We start from the raw sequence: 18,729 nt of genomic DNA, 5'->3' as shown, positions 1-18,729 counted from the left end.
GCATGTGGCCGCTGCCGTGCTGTCCCATTTCCCCGGGCTGCAGATCCTTTGTTGATGGCTGCGCCGCGCTCCCACTGGCAGCCTCCGCCCGGTACACAGACCGCTGGGAGCCCACCTAATTATGCTGCTTGCTCCGGGGTGGGAGGCTGGGAGGCAGCGCTTCTCCATGCTCCCCCATTGCCTCATGTTGCTCCGGCGCATCCCCCTGCACGCACCTCATGTGACGAGCATCCGAGTTCCTTCTGCGGTCCGGGGCTGCACAGAGCACCACGCTGGAGTCCCGGATCTCGCCTCTTGCACCTTTCTAATTGAGCGCTTCTCCACGGGGTCGCATAGCACAGCTTCTCTGTGATTACTGCGTGTTGTTTTCCAGTGAGCAGCCCCCTCCTTTGCCTTCAGGATATCCCCACCTAGCACGGTGTCCACAGCCCATGGTACAGGGGTCCGACTTCCTCTCTCCCGCTTTCTCGTTCCTTATGCTGGAACATGCAGCGAGTGCAGCACTGGAGCTTGCCAAGTCGCGCCGGGTGCCGGAGGACCTACAAGGCACATTGCAGCTGCCTTCACATTGCTTAATGAAGTTGCCGTGGTAGCGGACTCAGCGCGCCCATCATTTTCAAGTCGGATGTGTCCTGCAGGTGCTGCCTTAGTGCTGCTTAATTCTTGTGATCAGGGCTGATTTAGCACCTCATCTTTCATGTTGGTGCGCCCTGTGCCATCCTATCGACGATGCACCGTTTGGAATATTGCTGCCTTTCCAGCTTGCGGTGTAAATACGGTCGATGGCGTGTCGGTGCCAGGAGCTCCTAAGAAGCCATGCTGATCACAACGGCTTCAAGCCACGCCCCCCTGGTTGTCATTTTCTAAGGATCTACAAGTCTTGGAACACTCGACATCAAAGAAAGAAGACTGCTCGGGTACAGGACATGTCCTCATGGAGGGAGCAGGGTGAAGATTGGTGCTCTTGGGACTGATGTGTTTTAGTTTTTCTGGACTATTTCTCCATAGGTTGATGGGAAGAAGGATATAATGACCTTGGTCCTTGCTTTGCTGCTCTGAGTTTGATGAATAAACAGAAGCATAATGCTATTGTTTTTGACTTCAATGAATTCATGACTTTCCATCACGATTATATGGGAAACTCAGAATTCAGCATCACCTCCCAAGAATCTTTTGTAATAAGGATAAATATGTCCACCATTTTGACCCTTGTATTGGCAAATAAACAATATATCTGTCCTCTTAAATATAATTGCTGCAGTCAGGGTTACTTTATAGTCTCTTGCTCAACAGTCCTTAATGCATCAGTTTGCACAACACAGTTTTGAGCACTAAAGGTGGCAAAACTTAAACAGCAGTTAATGTTCAAATTGCAAAGCTAAGGGCAGTGCCCTAAAGCAGAACAGAACAGAATAGGTACTGATATGTCAAATAAATCTAGCTTTATACATTTTTCCATTTCTTTTCTGTGTTTTTTTGGTCAGAGCTATTGTTATGATAGTCCCAGCACACAATGACACCAAATACCATGCACAGACTTTTAGGTGTGTCTTCACATTCTGTGATACTGTCAGCATATGCTTGGTACTGCCATTAAATGTTCAGGCACGGCATTGTGTTCCTCACATACCAATCGTGGTGTGCACATAGGTTTACCCTCATATGGAAAGATTATAACACTAAAACTGTATCAGCAAGATCACTATGCCCTTTTAATGGTGGCATAAAGAGACAGATAAAGGACTGGGAATACACCAAGGTTTCCACAAAAGTAATTGTATCCTATGTTGGAAAACCCTGGGCAACTTAACTTCATTGATCACTTTCACTGTATACCCAAAGATTTCGAATGGTTACTATTTTTCGAATAACCCAGCCTTCAGCCTAGTACCTCCGAAAATGTATTGCCCTTTTCATAGCACCAGGAATGGCTCTTAAATCCCAGTGTGTCATCTCTGCATCCACAGTCCCACTTCAAGTCCCTCCTCGTGAAATATCCATACAATGGACAACATTCACGACACTCTCGACAGAGCACCTGGTAGAAACCCTGGCCACCCTCAAAGTCACATCGTATACAAACGACATCCTCCCAGTATCCATCCACAAGACCCTTTCAGCAGAAGCTCTCCTTCCCTACCTGGAGATCATCAACAGCTCCCTAACTCAAGGCACCTTCCCATCGACCCTAAAGACACGACAAATCCTCCCCCTACTAAAGAAACCCACTCTGGATCCCAACAACATAGGTAACTATCACCCCATCACCCATCTTCTCTTCCTAGGTAAGATCATTGAGAAAGCGGTAAACGCACAACTGCAGCAACACATCGACACCACCAATCACCTTCAAACCTACCAATCCGGGTACAGACCCAGATGCAGCATGGAGACAGCAACCATACAGGTGGGCGACGACAGCCTCATCAACCTGGACGATGGCTACCCCTGCCTTCTGGTTCTTTTCGACCTTTAAGCCGCTTTTTGACACAGTAGACCACCATGCGCTTACGGACACCCTACATAGACCCATGGGAATCAGCAACCTTATCCTACACTGGTTCAAGTTGTACCTCGACAACTGCTAGCAGTTTGTTGAGATGGGCTCCTCTAGATCATCAATGCTACCCGTCACTTGTGGAGTCCTGCAGGGTTCCATCCTCTCCCCAATGTTCTTCAATCTATCATGGAGCCGCTGGGAGCCCTCCGAGCCACACCAAACATCCACATCGCCCAATAAGCGAATGAAACACAGCTATACCTCATCCCCGTCGGCATCAGAATCGATCCACTGCTCCTACAATTCAGAAAAGAACTCAAGACCCATCTCTTTAAGGAGTCTCTCCTCCTCAACACCTAGTCCATCATGTCGCCCCTCGCGCCACCTGCCTCGCTAGACGCTGCCTGCCCCTCTCCTCCCTGCCACGCAGTACAGCTGTACCCCTCCTCTGTGCCCCTCTGTATCTCACCCCCACTCTAAATGTGTTCTGTTGTTACCTCTGAAAATGAAAAGCACTCCATTATGTATCTGTGTTGTTGTATAACTCTGTAAAGTGCTCTGTTGCTTCTCAAAGCTAGGTCTGTGCTCAAAAACAATAATAATAATACGGCTGTCACATGTCACTGGTAAAAGGTAATGGCTCCCTAAAGTGTAAGTGGTGCCGCCTACCATCCCAACTGTCGTTTTCAGATACCACAGTTTGTATGCATCATAACATTGCAGTGCTGATACATTCCAGTGGCCGTGCAAATTACAATTGGTCAATTTGTATCCATTTTTCTTTTCCGCCAAGATAAACATGTTGGCAACTAATGGCTGCTCTATATGTTTTTGCCTTGACTGATAGTAAAAACCATGAAGCCTGTGTGAGGGGTCAGAAATGTGAGGCGGACAACTTTGTAAATGTTTTTCACTAGATGCCCTTTAATTAACTTACAAAGGGTCTGATAAACGCCCCAATATCCCTACTCTAGAGGGAATTTCCCTGCCTATCAAAGTAACCAAAGGAAACACTTATACATACAACAAAGATAAGAAGGAAATGTATGACAATTCAAATTATAACAAAACCACAGTTATTTTTTTTAACATGTGTTTATTGGCATTTCTTTATTCATACATAGTATAGTAATTGATTTTTCTTGCTGTTTATCTGCATCTTTAAATCGCATTACATGTTAAGTTAACATTATAGAACAAATAACAAACATGAACAGTCTTCATGCGTTTAACAGTTTGCAGTCTATTCTGCGGTCCAGGTGTGGTTCGGTGGCATTACAGTGCCCATTGTAGTAGTGGTTATGAGGGCGAGTCAGTGTTTGTGCTCTTTCTGTGGCGCGACCCTTGCTTCATATCTGGTGCGTCTCCTCATGGTGGCATGTCACCAGACAGGAGGAACATGTTTCTGATTATTGCTTACCATGCCTCGAATTTAGCATTGGTGTCCTCCTCTCCCCTAGCAGTCCCTGTGCCCCATGCTTCTGTTTCTGCATCTGTCCATCATTCCATTGCCTTACTCCATTGTGCATATTGTGGGCCCCTTCTTATTTTCCAAGACATTGCTATCTCTCTTTTTGCCAGTATGCATGCCATGTCCATTACTTGCACTATGTGCTTGATCTTGCCGATCCTGGGGTACGTGCCTAGGAGGCATTCCTTTGGGGTCCAATTGTAGCGCTGGAGTCCACCTTTCCTACATGCCTGTTCTATTTTTATCCAGAGGTGTCTCGCTTTCTCACATACCCAGAACATGTGTATCAAGTTAGCTTCTATGTGGTTGCACCACGGGCATTGCGCCTTTCCACAGCTTGCTACCTTTTTGGGGGTCATGTACGTTTCTGGACACTTCTTTAGGGTGTTTCATCGCTCTTTCCCACTCATTGTCCGTGATGTCTTCTCCAATGTCCATTTCCCATTTATTTTTTAGTGCTGTACTGCGAGGGTTGGGTCTGTCATTTAATTGAGCGTAGAGTCTTGACACTGGCTTCTATCCATCGCTCAGATTGTACATTTCCATCACTAGGGGATTTGTCGTCGGCTTTTCTCGCCAGTCCCCCCCCATTTTCCTGGCCACTTGCTTCAGTTCCTGATACGACAAACATTGTCCCATTGGTATCCCTTCCCTCTCATGCAGCGATTCCAATTTTCTGAATCCCCCCTCCTCGTACATGTCTCCCCAGGTGTAAATGCCCTTTTTTTCCCACTATCTGCCTGCCCAGGTTAGCTAGCATTGGTGTGTTGTGGGTATGGCCTCTTGATGTCCACAGTATTTCTTTCAGGGTTGCGGGTTTGATCAGGTCACGCAGGAGGCCCGTTTCATTTGTGACATTATCTGAAAGCCATCTAGTAACGTGGCTTAGCTGGGCCGCCAAATAGTATCTTTCAAAGTCTGGGAGCTGTATGCCCCCCACTCTGTGTGGTAGGGTCAGTGTGGTTAGTGCTATTTTATGGCGCGTTTTTCCCCATATGAAATCTCTGATCAAGGCATCTAGATTTCGGAAAAAGGTTGGTCGCACATGGTGGCAGACATTTTGGAAAAAATATAAATACCTTGGTAGGATAATCATTTTAACTATTGATGCTCTCCCCATCATTGATAGCCGGAGCCTAGACCAGAACTTCGTTGAGTTGCGGAGTCCCTGTGTTACCGCCTCCGTATTATACTTGTGTGTTAGTTCCGGTGTGTGCCTGATCTTTACTCCAAGTACTTGAATGTGTCTAGTTGCCACTGTATCCCGACCTCAGGTAGGTTTTCTATCTTTTCCCCTCTTAAGCCCGCTAGTGGAAACATGCAGGATTTTAGTCTGCTGAAGTGTATCCCTGAGTAGAGTGCGAAGTTATCTAGTACTTCTAGGATTGTTGGGGCATTGTTCTGTTGGTCCCTCTGAGGTATAGTAGGACATCATCTGCGTACAGCGATATGATGTGATGCCTCTGTCCCACCCGTATCCCATCATCCCAGAACTGCTTTCTTATGTAAATCGCAATTGGTTCAAGCCCCAGAATGTAGAGCAACAAAACCACAGTTATATCAAACATATACTTAATAACTGTTTCTCCTTGTGACCCAGGTAATGTTCCCTTTCCCAGATTCAAATCATGAATTTTGCATCCACAGTTCAAATACGAAAGTTCCATTTTATAACACAGTTCTGGACAACAATGTTCTTCTTGCTCCAAGAAGACTTTTAATGGGACTTCCTCACAGTTCCAGCAGAAATAACAAATCCGTGTTTTCCACTGGAAACAAAAGTTCAACAAAACTTCAGAACCAAGAGCACTTTCATAGTTCCTTATTGGCAATAGAAAATAGTTTGTCAGTTTGTATTTATTCCACGATGAGTCAAAATCTAAGAAAGTGGCTTTGCCACCACTTCTTCTCCACAGTCTTTGAACACAACACAGTACTTTGATATCTTCCACCTGGTCCACTCACCTGCCAGGTCTAACACTACAAGGTCCCTTGTCTTGGTGTACTCGCCTACCAGGACAATCAGCTTCTAACTCTACTGTAAGTATGAGTTTATTTAGCAACAACTTAACAAAGTCTTTTGACTTTCAACAGCTTCAATAATAAACACTTCTTCTGTAAAGTCAGGAACTATATTGGTGCTATTTATGCCACGTTTAACACAGATTATGCTCCTCTCCTACCGAATGCTGTGTTAAGGTTTCCAATCGGGCGACACACCTTGGTCTTAGCCTAGGATGTAGTGCACAATAGGAATGCTTTCTCTTTATTTTCTACCAATTCAATTTGAGATGGCACACAACCCGTCTCACACCCCCTTTTACAAATACCCCGCGTCACAATGGGCCATGAACCAGGCCGGTTGGTGGGAATGCAATATTTATTTACTTTAAAATTCAAAGCAATCACACACATTTTAATATTGGGCATCAATCACCATTGGGGTGCTAATTACAATGAAAACCACTGAAAGACTCTTGGTTAACCTTCTACAAGAACATACCCAAAACACAAATGAATAGGAGCACTTTATGAATTAGGATAGATAGCACCCAAGTTGGGTTTGCCCCTGCAATGTTCCGTCAACCCACAATTAATCTAATTCTGAGTGGATAGAAAGAAGCAGCAGGTAGTCAGGGATATGAGGCAGCAATCAGAATCAAAATCTGACCTTCCCTCACAAAATAAAAATCCCTTTCCAATAGCCTAAAATGAAACTCGGAAATTGACAAATAATTAATGTGCGGTTAAATCTATGAGGCAAATATGATTTCTCACAATAGCAGTAATGTATAAACCCTAGCAATCACAAGGCAAGGTATCAACAAGGGCATACAGTTCAAAAGCAAGTTGAAAGTAAGAACACGATGCAGTCAAAATCACACATGGAAAAGTTGCATTTACACTTTTTTTCAGTTTTAAATGTCAAAATGGTTTTTATTAAAAAAACGGGTGAAATAAACAAAATCGGAATGCGGTTTTTGGGCATGTTGATAGATGCACATCACAGGGACAATATGAATGTGAAAGAGTGACTATAGCTGAAGAACTGTATGAGATTTTCAAGGTGAAAGGAGGTTCAGTTTTGGTAAAATGAAGCAATTAAGAAGAGCAAATTGGTTTGGAAAGAAAGGAAACGTTTTACTTAAACTAGATTATTAAGACTAGATTGTTAAAGAAAGACACGGTGCGATCCCAGGTTAATTTGCAACTTATCCCTTTCACCCTGTGTTCAGATCTATGTGGGAATTAATTTAAATATTCCAAATATTGCTAAGGAGTTACAAGATGAGGTGAATGAAAGAATTGCGCTAACACTAGAAAAACAAGGACAGGATGCACAGAGAATTCTAACAGTTTTGGACAAGTTACCATGGTATGGATAGGATTACTTAGCTTGTAGAACAAAGGCAAAGTATCAAGCTGGGGTAGGCTATGGATTGCTATGGGAGGGGAAATGCTCACAATCCGCTCTTGGATTTGGGATTAGGAACAGCCAACTGGGTTCTGAACTCCAAGGCTCGGGTCACCAGATAGCGGGCTCTCCTGGCAAAAGACAGCTGGGTAAAGGTCTGGTCACGGCACAACGACGCCTCAGCGGGATGGAGCGGGTAAGCAGGGCAAGCAGGCATCACTGGAGAATCCCACAGCGGGCTCAGCCACCTTTCCCCTTTCTCCCTGAAGTTAGTGGGATTTTGTTATGGGGTTTTAGTGGGATTTCTGGATCAAGGCCTTGCTGGATAGGATCAGCTATGCTTTGGCCTTGCTGGGATAGGACCAGCTATGCTTTGGACTTGCAGTAGAGTCTGGAATCTTGCAAAGGTGGATCTGGAATGTCAGGATACCCAGGCGCTGGAAATTCAGGAGAGAGTGTGTCTAGAGTTCTGTCAGCCACTCTTATTTATAAGACACAGTGACATCATAGAATTATTGGTGGGCAGAACTGAGCTAGGCCTACCCCCAAGACACGGATAGGACATCCAATGTTGGTTGCCTCCTCTGGGAGGTGACTCAGTTTATGGAGTTGGACTTTGACGTGCAAAGCCTTCCCACAGACCTTTTTGCCAAAAGTCAGTCTTAGCATAATTTACACATTTGTACTGTTGTGGCACTTTAACAAATCACATGGTCAGATTACATTTTATTCAGAGCGTGCCAGTCCAACTCTCCAGTGTGTAAGACTTTGTTTCATCCGCTTAACAATTTTTCATCGTTTTCAGTAAGAAATATTCAGCCTAAAATTCTATTACTTTATACATGTGTATAGATTATTATTAGGCAAATCAGTATTGAATTTCAAAGTGGCATCATGTACACTTTCCTTAGAATATGCAATTCTCTGCCATTGCTGTTCCCAATATGGCAGTGAAGGCTACAACGTCTTAAATTAAAAACCACAAAATTACATTTACACTGTTAACTTTTTAAAGTCTTAAAAGTTTCTTAATCAAAATAGTCTTTTGAAACAAATGGAGCTGGCCTTTGTCCTTCACTTGCCCCATGTTTTTTCTCAGCAGTCACCAACTGTCATTTCAGCCCAGGGTGGCCCTGGGGGTTTCCCAGTTTGATTGAATGTTTATTGACTTCCTCACTTCACAGTTTGATATCTCAGAATCTCTATTGTAAGAGGCCTATGCCCAGACAAAAGTCTGATGAGTCTGTGATATGTGGCCTTCTGGTCCTATTCAAAGTTCTCCAAGCTAGCAATTATCACTTATGTGTCCCAAAGGTTTATGGTGGCTCCTTTTGGGGGGAAGGCCTCAGTTTAACAAGCAGAAAGAACTGTTCGGGAGCTTGCAAAATCCAGCCAATGCATTTTAATTCTGTTTTCTTTTATTTTGTTCTGAATCAAAAACAAGCTTGTTGAATAAAAATCCCATATCTGTTCCCCAGCAAAAAACCCTTTACATTGCTAGGCATGGACATGTTTTCATTCAACATTGTACTTTTAAAACATGCATTTTCTTTTGGTTTGCAAAAGCCCATTTTGATACATGGTGAAAGCTGCAAGGTTTTCTCTTTTAAATTCGTTTTTTCTCTTCCACCTGGCTTCCCAATATTGTTTTGCAGCCCTATTCAGTTTCTTTTATCCAGCAGTTTGTTCAAGCCACAGGTTCACTGAAATTGACATATGCCCATGGAGCTAGGATTTCTTTAAAGCCTTGATTTTTGACATTTTGTAACCCAAAGGTTAAGTGTTTTCTCGCACTGCTGAAAGTGAGGTTTCTTAGATTTCCCAGATTTGGCTTGACATTAGCCTGTCATTCAGGGATAATGTTCTGTTCTGCTGAAGCACAATGTGGATATGGATGGGCATGGTAGGGCCTTATTGATAAAAGCAATGTAATGTAGAATAGATGAAAATAGCGTCAGGACAGCATCCTTTTTAGTGTAAAATGTTCCCTTTTCAATGGGAACTTTTTGCAAATGGGAGAGCAGCGCTGTTTCAATTCTCTTCTTTTGGTGCACACAAGAACACATACTGGCACTTTTCTCGGCATGGTCCCTGTTCCAAATCGCCCAATAGGTGTTTGGCAAGATGGTGCAGCCATCCTTTTGTTGCTGCCAAACGCAGTTTTGATACAATTGTGCTCTAAGGAGCCAGCACAGCCATTTTGCTGTTGACTGCAGAAGCACAGCTTGGTTATGGATGGGAATTCTGCTAAGTGGCTCAATGTAGCCCCCAGCTGGCTATCAGCAGGGCAGCTCTTCTGCCACACTTGCTTCCCCACTTTTACATCAATCAAATGCTGACAATGGTCTTTTATCACCCTTGATCTTCTTGGGTCTGGGCAATGCTTGTTTGGGTCTTTCTTAATTATTGTCTCTTCTTCTTGGTGAAAATAGAATTTACAATTGATCTTCTTAACTGCCCTATTTGGTGTGGGGCAATATTGGTTGTTGTATATGTCTTTTACCATTGCATTCTTTTGGCTTTGGCAATGGTGTATCTCATCATCTTTAGAATTACAATTGCCTCCAATGTTCCTATTCTGCCACCTTAATTGATAAGCATTATTTTGGTACAACCAATATTCCACTTCTGCCTCTTACCATTAGTTCAGTATTCAAAATTAGTGAAATGGGCCGATGGGCGATCATGGAGCGCTCCGGGGTCACAGTCAACTAGTGAACTCACCAGGTGCTGCCTACGCATCTGCTCGCTCTGCTGCCTTCGTGTTCTCAGCTTCCCACTCCATAGTAGGTTGTTTTCTCCTGCTCCCTGCAGTTCGTGTCAGCCAGGGAAAGAGCGAATTTCTCTCCAGAAGTGCTTTGGTGCTCGCCTGCCCCAGGGGGACTCTTCACTTTGGCGAAAGCATTCAAAACTAATGCTGCACGCAACGCAGCCTCTGCATATGAGATCTTCAGGGGGAAGACAGACACAGTGCTTGAGGGCAGAGACCCTCTCCAAGCAGGCATCCACTTCCCAGTTTGCGGTGGTTCCAGCTTTTCTGCTGCTCCCAAGTCTCGGCTGCTGCAGCAGCAACGTGAAGTCACGCACAGTACTCCACTCTCTGCTTCTTCTCTTACTACTGCCACTCCAACAACTGCAACTCATGGCCTGCACCTGAGGTGGCCCTTTATATTCCTTAGTCCCTCTCAGGTGTGGGTCATTGAAATCATTAGACTGCACCGCATGATCTAATGCCTCCATATCCCTCTTCCTAGTCCCAGTACTTTGGGCATTGTGGGACTTGAAGTCCCCAATGTTACAATTAGCTGTTTCTTCTACAATCTACTTTTTAAAATACGACATTAATCGTTTAGGGTCTTTTGGAAAGTTGGCAATGGTATTATCCCACTCTTCCTGACCTGTCTCTGACCCCCGCTCCCATGTGATCCGCCCACAGAACAACACCCCCAGGTTCATGGATCAGGAAGCGTCTGCCTTTCCCTGGCCATATGGGAAGGGTCCAAGGCCAGGATTTCTGTGGGAATCACCTCTGATTCATCACACCTGTCACAACAGGCAAACGAAAGCTATGTATTCCATAATCCCGGTTTCTCTGAAATGTGACAACTGTGTAAATATTTTGTACTTTTGCATGAAGGATGTCATGATGTGCATTATATTCAAAAGAATTGTCAAACACTTTAATGTGGCTTTTTAATGTATAGTTTGTTTCAAATGATGTTTAGACTAATTAGTGAAATATTGTTGAAATATCTTTTGTGTCCTGTTCTAATAACAATTAATAAAGCTGTTATACCACTTCCAAAATGTTTGTCCATGTCTGCCATCACCTAACATTATCCCTTCATCACCTCTTCTCCCCTTCATTGCCTCACAGCACCAAAAACATACTTTTATGTTCCAGTTATAAATGTCATTAGCACCCTTGGGGGCGCAGTTCACCAATGAGGATGCTCGGAACACTGGCTATATTCACTACGGAAAGCCCACCTTCCAAGCAGTTTCATTGGTGTCGGGCGCATCCCTTCGCTTCCCTGCTCCCCCTTCACTTTAGCACCCATGTAGCTCCCTACACGGGTGCTAATGGTGTCTTCTTTTTTTTTCGGAATGAAAAAAAAACAACGTACCTTTATCGCACTGCATGATGCTGCACAGTGCTCTCAGCCAGGCAGTCCATCTTCAATGTTGATGATGTCATCAACATTGTAAGCGGACTTCCATGCCAACAACTGTCCGGCGCCAGGCTGTGGGATAAAGGGATGGTTTCTTTCTTTTATTAAGAAAATATAAGCACCCGTGTAGGGACCTACACAGGTGCTAATTGCGATATGCCCCTCGGTGGCGGGGTAGGTATCGGCCCGCCACACTCGTTAAGGGGTTCTAGCTGCGCTTGGGCCCTTTACTTGAGCAGCGGGCTGTTATCTACAGGGTTGACCCGCCACAGAAGCGAATACTCCCTCAGTATTTGGTGCCAAACCGCGAATCACATTAGGTGATCGGTGGTTGTGCCCTTTTTCTGTCGCATTCAATTACTTATGAACCAGCAATTTAATGTTCTCTTTCTAAACATTTTCGGTGATGAATTGCTCTGCAAGGACGACATAGGTTTGCACCATAAAATTATTCTCTATAGCTAGTTTGTTAGAATTGCCTTCCATCTGATCTCTTTCCTCTACGGGGCCTTATTTCAAGTAAACTATAATTTCGCCTTGCAAAATCATTGCAATGTGAAACACGCAGCAGTACACTGTTGCAATGTTATTGGCAGTCAAAATTATTTGAGTGAAAATCATAATGTCTTGCGTGTAAAACAAAGTATTTACTGAAAAATCAAATAACCAAAATGTGATATTGCACATTATTTTTGCTGTTTGTACTACATTGAATGTGAGTTTAGTGAAGTTTTAAAATTGAAAATGGTTACAGAAATTGCCATTCATCTCAAATCACAGCAAGCCTGTCTGAGTTGGGGAATAAAATATTTAACACATTTATTTTGTTGCAGTGTTTTGTTAAGTTTTAAAGCCTGCATTTTAGTGTGAGTGTATTTCTGAAATAAGAGTGGAACTACCAAGACTTCTAAAACCTCTTCCAGATAAAGTTGCCTTTTGTAAAAATACTGAAAAATAATAAAACAGATAAATGGGTAAGTCAAGAGCATATTAAGCAGACAAGTGTTTCAAAGGTTGCGGGCAGACTCGTTGTTCATTGTTAAGTATTTCATTCCAATTGTCTCTGCCAACATTTATTTTTCTCTGTAATTTTGTATTTTGATTGCTTTGCTGGTTTCCTTCTCAGAATAACAACAATGACCATGCTGCTATGTCGGTAAGTAGATGCAAGCTAGAGAAACATAGCATGTCCTTAGAAAAACTATGAACTGCCTGCAGGCTTATTGCTTCAGTTTTATTTGTCAACATTATTTTTCCATGATACTGATGGAGACAGGTTTTATATTTGTCGGCAGAAATATAGCAACATTATTTAGTTTGAAGTTTATTCTGGCCCACAGATAATGTTTACAAGGAAACAAATTATTCTGAAGTTATGAGTAACGTGTCAAACCAATAAGTACATACAATGTGCGAGGAACCAGGAATGAGACACAGACAGAGGACTCATGGTGATTGGTATAAATCTTTATTAAATAATAAAGGGGTTGGAAAATGCCCCACTGTCCCTAATTTAGGAGGTATTTCCCTACCTCATCCAAGAACTAACGGTCCTGTCCTGGGTCAAGATGTCCAAAGCAAACATTTTTGGTTTCAAAAAGCCTGTCCTAGCCCTCCCACTCTAAAAGTAAGTGTCAAGGTTATGGTCTTTGGCTTGAAAAGTACACAAATGTTCAAGCTCATTTCACAGTTCCAGGGAATGACTCCCTTCCCCAGGTTTCTCTACACGAAAACCAAACTTCAAAAACATAACCAAGTTCTTCGTAGCCAAAGAGGATAACCCCCTGCTCTTGGTGTTGCAATTCACTTCAGGGCAAATGACTCCCTTCCCCATGTCTTTTCCACATTCAATGCAATTCCTTGGGATTCTCTTTTCAAACACCACATATGCAATTCAAAATCCTAAGGGCATGAATCTTCCTTTGGATACTCTGACTCACAAAATACCTTGTATGCACTCCTACCAGGTTCTCTCATATAGTTGTTTGATACAATTTGGGTGGGGGTCCCAGACTCGCAAACACCTGGTATACTCTCCTGAAAGGTTTTCTCATATGTTCATTCACTTTCAAAATCTGAGGGTATATGCATTTTTCCAAAGTTCCTCTTATCACTGGTGTATTTGTATCTCCCCAAATACAGGGACTTATGAAACTCAGTGTTTGATTCAAGCCGTAGGGAATTTGCCTTCCTCCTTCCAGTTAGGGGCCAGGAATATGTCTCACCCAATGGTTTCGCTCCCTGAGGGTCACCTCCCCCTATGTGGTTCTCCCTCAAAAGGCCACCCCCAGGGTCAGAATCAGATAGTGGCTTCCACCCCCTGGCTGAATGAGGAGAGGCTACCTCTCGGAAAGGAGTGATGACCTCATCAGATTCTTCCTTCCAAAAGGGGCCAGTTTGGCATTTGCTATAATAAGGCATCTTTGGAACACGAATAGCTTTGGCTACATTTGATGCATTGTCAAAACACTCAGCAGAGAAAATCTGGCCACCTTAGACTTAAGTTTGGAAAGTTATTTTGTATATGTTTATGTATGTATGTGTAAAATATATACATATGTGTGTGTAAATACAAGACAATAAGAATAGACTTTAAAAGTGGGAAATGCCAACGTTGAGGTGCAAATTGTCAGATTAATCATTTTCCCTAACACCAAGTCGATCTGAATGCAGAGTAAACTTTACCTCACACTACAACACTACTTCAGAAGATTCACTTTTGTATTTATTTTTTAGAAATATACAAAACAGCAAAGGAGATGAGACAAAATGTAAGTAACACATAAGATAATTGAGCAGCAAAATCACGTTGCAGAGAAGATGCCATGTATAAGTGTGTGACCATTCAGCATTCAAATATATTGTGTACACCATAATGAGCTCAACAGTAGAGGTACTTTGAGATTTTTAACAATTATTGGGCCTCATTCGAAGTATGACGGTAGGGGGTTAACGGCATCGGTAAGGATGCCGGTGCCGTTAACCCCCTACCACCGCATTCCGAGGTCCCTTAGCGGGTCCCACCAGGAACGGCTGGTCTAACCAGCCGTTCTTAGAGGGACCCGTTATGGGACCAGGGAGCAAATAACGGGCCCGCTATTAGTGGGACCGTTATTTGCTCCTTCCCCATTCCCATTGAGCCCTATGGGTGCTCGAATGGGAATGGGGAATGGTTTTCTGAATGGGAACTTACCGGGTCCTCCAAGGTTGGAATGACCCGGTAAGTCGCCATTCAGAGAACCCAAACCCGGACCCGGGTTTGGAGGCAGCCATGGTGCTAATAGCACCATGGCTGCCTCCAAACTCAGAATGACCCCCCTTGTCTCAAGTCTGACCAAGTGTCATCCAGCTTGCGTGCAGGAGGAAGTAGCAAATGCTGTGGTGTGAACATTCTGAAAGTCACGCTCGTGGTGTTGAATGGTAACTGCAGAACCACAAACTATCTATTGCTCATCAAGCAATTAATGAGGCCAAATTCTTAAGATGCCCCCCTATCTATACAAAAAAACTAAATGCCACACTTCCAGTGTGCTCAGTAGGTATTCATCTGCTATTTGTTCAATGTATTCAGTGTCTTCCACCCAGAATTATTGAATTGGCAGTCACTACCAGACCACATGTATGAAATCTGCTTTTGGGGCACCACATTGTTCAATTTCCACTCAACTTACCAGATACGTAGTTGTAACTTTAGTGGCGTATAGTGTACTGGTAGAGATATTTATAATGCGTTAATCAATGGTTACAGTTCAGGGATGCTGCTTTGGTCTGTTGATATGCAGCGCTTCATCATCATCTGAAAGTGGGTGCCCTATTTAGTTCTCCCATTTGACTCTAATTTTTCACATGTGATGCCGTGTACTTCTACAGCTGATTTATATTTTGTCGACAACATTGGATTGTGGCAGTGGTTCACTTTTATATATTGGGGAATCTTGGAAACGTGGTTCAGATGGAAAATTTGGTAAATAATTAGCTTTGGTATGTAAGATACTCTGATAAATGGAGATGGTCAGGGCATCAACATTAGCTTTCTGATTAAGCCATTCAAGTGTATCAAATCTAGGAGTTGTAAACTGGTTGCAGCGTATGCGTAATCATTTAGTGAAATTGGTCTTGAAATGCTTTCTCAGAGTAATCCCTGTTCCCTGGGTGTTCTCAATTGGTATCTTTAGACAGTCAAATGTTTGCAACCAGTACATTTGTAGAGCGGTCTGCAGGCCTCCTATGTACTGTGGACCATCTAGTTTTCTTTTCTAGTGCTTCTGCTTCTCCTCCAGAGTAGGGACTCCATTGCTGCCAGCCGATCTACTGCTTACTTAATGGTTATGTATAGAATGTCTTGATGGAATGCATACCACCAAGCGACCTTGCAATATTTTATGGTAAGGTTCTGGGTCTAGCTGGTGGACCACCCTCCTCTAGTATGGTTCTGTCAAAGTTTCATAAGATAGTATATGTGGTGAAGTGATGTGTATATCTGTGTGTGTTTTCTACATGTTGTGCACATGCCAGGATTGCGAGATGACTGTAATGATGTGTGATAATTCTGTTTTGTAGATGCTTGTTACGGTGTCCACATCTCTTTCTAGGTGTGTTTTTTTCCACATGTTCTTTACTTGCCCAGATTGTATGAAGACGGTATTGGTATGATGTTTGTATGTGGTTATGTTCTGCACATGGATATTTCATTTATGTACAACTTTGTCTTTTTCATTGTTATGTACACAGCCAAAGCATAGATCATGCATACATTTTGACATTTTGAAAAGTGAATAACCCTTTCCTGACACAATTTTCAACTTCAAGAAACTTTACCAAATATGGCATTTATGTGCTAATGTATTCTAACTTAAGGTTAGTCGAATGTGGTGAAGTTAAGTGGGTGAGGTGAAGGTTACATTGGAAAATGATTTTTCAGTTTCCTTTGTAAAATTTCAAATAACCTTAACTCATCAACAGTATACACTCTTTGCAATGTACCCTGCACTCTCATGCTGCAAAACAAGACTTCAAGTATACCCCATGGTTTCATTTTATCCGGAGTATTCATGAATGCAGCTGATGTAAAACATCAAGCAGCATAATAATAGCCAGCGTTTCACGGTAGCAAAAGCATAACGTGCACACACATAAACGCATACACACACATAAGTGGGGATTTGTCTGTTACACCTTCATGTCCACACTTGACAAGGACACTAGTCACAAGGCTCTAACTTTTTTAAATTTGTTGTAAGGTGATTTTGCTTTATACTGTATGCGTCAATGCAACATACATGGGATACACCAACATAGGCTACTGTCTGGAATTCTTTAAACCTGCTGATTCATGAAAGAGAGAGAAAATCCCCCACCTACAGTTGTTAAATACAACGTTTTGCTGCCTTCTGTGTCATGGAACAATGACCCCCACCATTTAAAAATGCTGTCTTCTCCAATAGAGAAATAGGACTGCATATCCTATCATTCATGTTTGCTAAAGGTGCACTATTCTATTTACAGTTTCATGATTATTATACAGAATTGCTCAATGCCCCCACTGTAAACAGAGTAAACAAAGGTATACACAACCTTAATAAATAAAACATGCATTTCTTTGTGTATGGTGTACAAACTTTTTTAAGCCCATATTGTGACGTGTCAGCCCTTAGGAATTCATAGCTCTTATTGCAAAGATCTGCATCAGCAAGAGCGAGAAATGCCCTAAAGTCACTTTTCACCAAATTATGAATTCTTAATTCATTAATGCATAGTGCATATATATTTGCTACATTACTGTATCTTGGTTACGTGACCCTACAAATCATATTGTACGGGACCTGGTTCCTCCCTAGTACAAAATTATCTAAAAAATGTAGAGTTGGTGGAGTACTAGTCATCCTTCAAAAAACTATATAGTGTGCCAAAAATGAAATGCCCCCTTCTTTGAGTCATTTGAGGCATTGCTGGTGGAATGAAGTGCGCAGGATATGCCTGCGCAGAGGTTTCTCCTAGTCTGACCTCCCTGCTAATTGTATGAATAATTAAGTTGTTTAGTGTTTCTCTTATGTAAATCTATTGTATTTGATTATTTTAGAAGATTTCAATTCATGATTTCAGCAATCATCCACCAGTTTGTGCCCATTTGGGCTTCACTACTCTGATCCAGACTCTAACTGAAACTCATGGCCTCATCTTGGATCATATATTTTGTTCTACTGATTATCAGGCAGTAGCTAAGGAAATATTGCCTCTTGGCTGGTCTGGCCATTGTGGCATAACATTCAGTTTTCCTACATTGATATCCATAAAGAACAAGACCATCACCAGACAACATAATAATATAACGACTCGCCCTTGGAAAGCAGTTACACTGTTATCACTGACAACTGCATTTAATTGCCATTATCCACAGCAATGTAAAATGACACAAACATATATGTCTGCAATATTAGATAAACTCCTTGACATTGAAACAACAGCAACTGATGAACTAGCTCTGCAGGGTCATTGACTAAAGTCTCAAAAAACAATAAAATGAATAAGTGGTTTATGAAGGAACTCAAGATATTGAGCTCTCTTCTGTGAAATGTAAAACACAGACTGCAACATGAAAATAGTACTAATTCTAAAACTCCATATTCATCTGCCCACCGAAATGCAAGACACAAAGTTAGTTCTTGATTGCCATTTCTGATATTGCCCCACCTATATTTACTCCAATATATATAAACCCAGATTGGGGCCAATGATGGCAATAGTTAAATTGTTGTGCCACCTGATAGTTCTTGTCTTTATTATGTATTACTACCATGTGGTAGGTAATTAGTTGTTCACTTGGGCTATAGGAAATGGCTGCTAGTTCTTTGTCCCTTACAAATATGGCCCTCTTGTACCAGACACTGCTTGTTATTGGGGCATTTATGGAGTGTGTCATACTTTCTCAAGAGATGCCAATGTCTTTGAAAAAGAAAGAAGGATTTTCATTTCGGTCCTGGTCCCATAGGTAGTTAACCTTGTTGGATATGAATTTGTAAATATAGATTGTGCTATCAGTAACTAGACATGTAATGTCTATATATAGTGTAAATTACAAGTAACAAACAAATAAATACATTTTTTCTACTCAATGCATAGTTGATCCTGGGCTTACCATTACATCTTTGTTGGAAGCATTGGGAACATTTAT

The 18,729-nt window shown here is 42.4% G+C and overlaps 1 protein-coding gene across 4 annotated transcripts in view; it reads left to right on the top strand.

The window, feature by feature from the left end:
* Positions 1-18,729, top strand: part of EXOC6 (exocyst complex component 6) — a 2,769,442-nt gene that overhangs the window by 2,079,318 nt on the left and 671,395 nt on the right. For 3 of the 4 annotated variants that reach the window (XM_069611363.1, XM_069611364.1, XM_069611366.1), the window contains exon 19: positions 12,685-12,714. The exons of the other annotated variant lie outside the window; for it this stretch is intronic. In XM_069611363.1, coding sequence (XP_069467464.1) covers positions 12,685-12,714 — 30 coding nt within the window. The remainder of the gene's footprint in view (positions 1-12,684; positions 12,715-18,729) is intronic. 4 annotated transcript variants of the gene reach the window in all.

Source organism: Ambystoma mexicanum, chromosome 8 (assembly GCF_040938575.1).
Source record: "Ambystoma mexicanum isolate Mex_15411 chromosome 8, UKY_AmexF1_1, whole genome shotgun sequence".
In the NCBI taxonomy this organism is placed as follows: Eukaryota; Metazoa; Chordata; class Amphibia; order Caudata; family Ambystomatidae; genus Ambystoma; species Ambystoma mexicanum.
The sequence above is the reverse complement of the archived record's forward strand: the minus strand, read 5'-3'. Positions and strand labels throughout refer to the sequence as shown.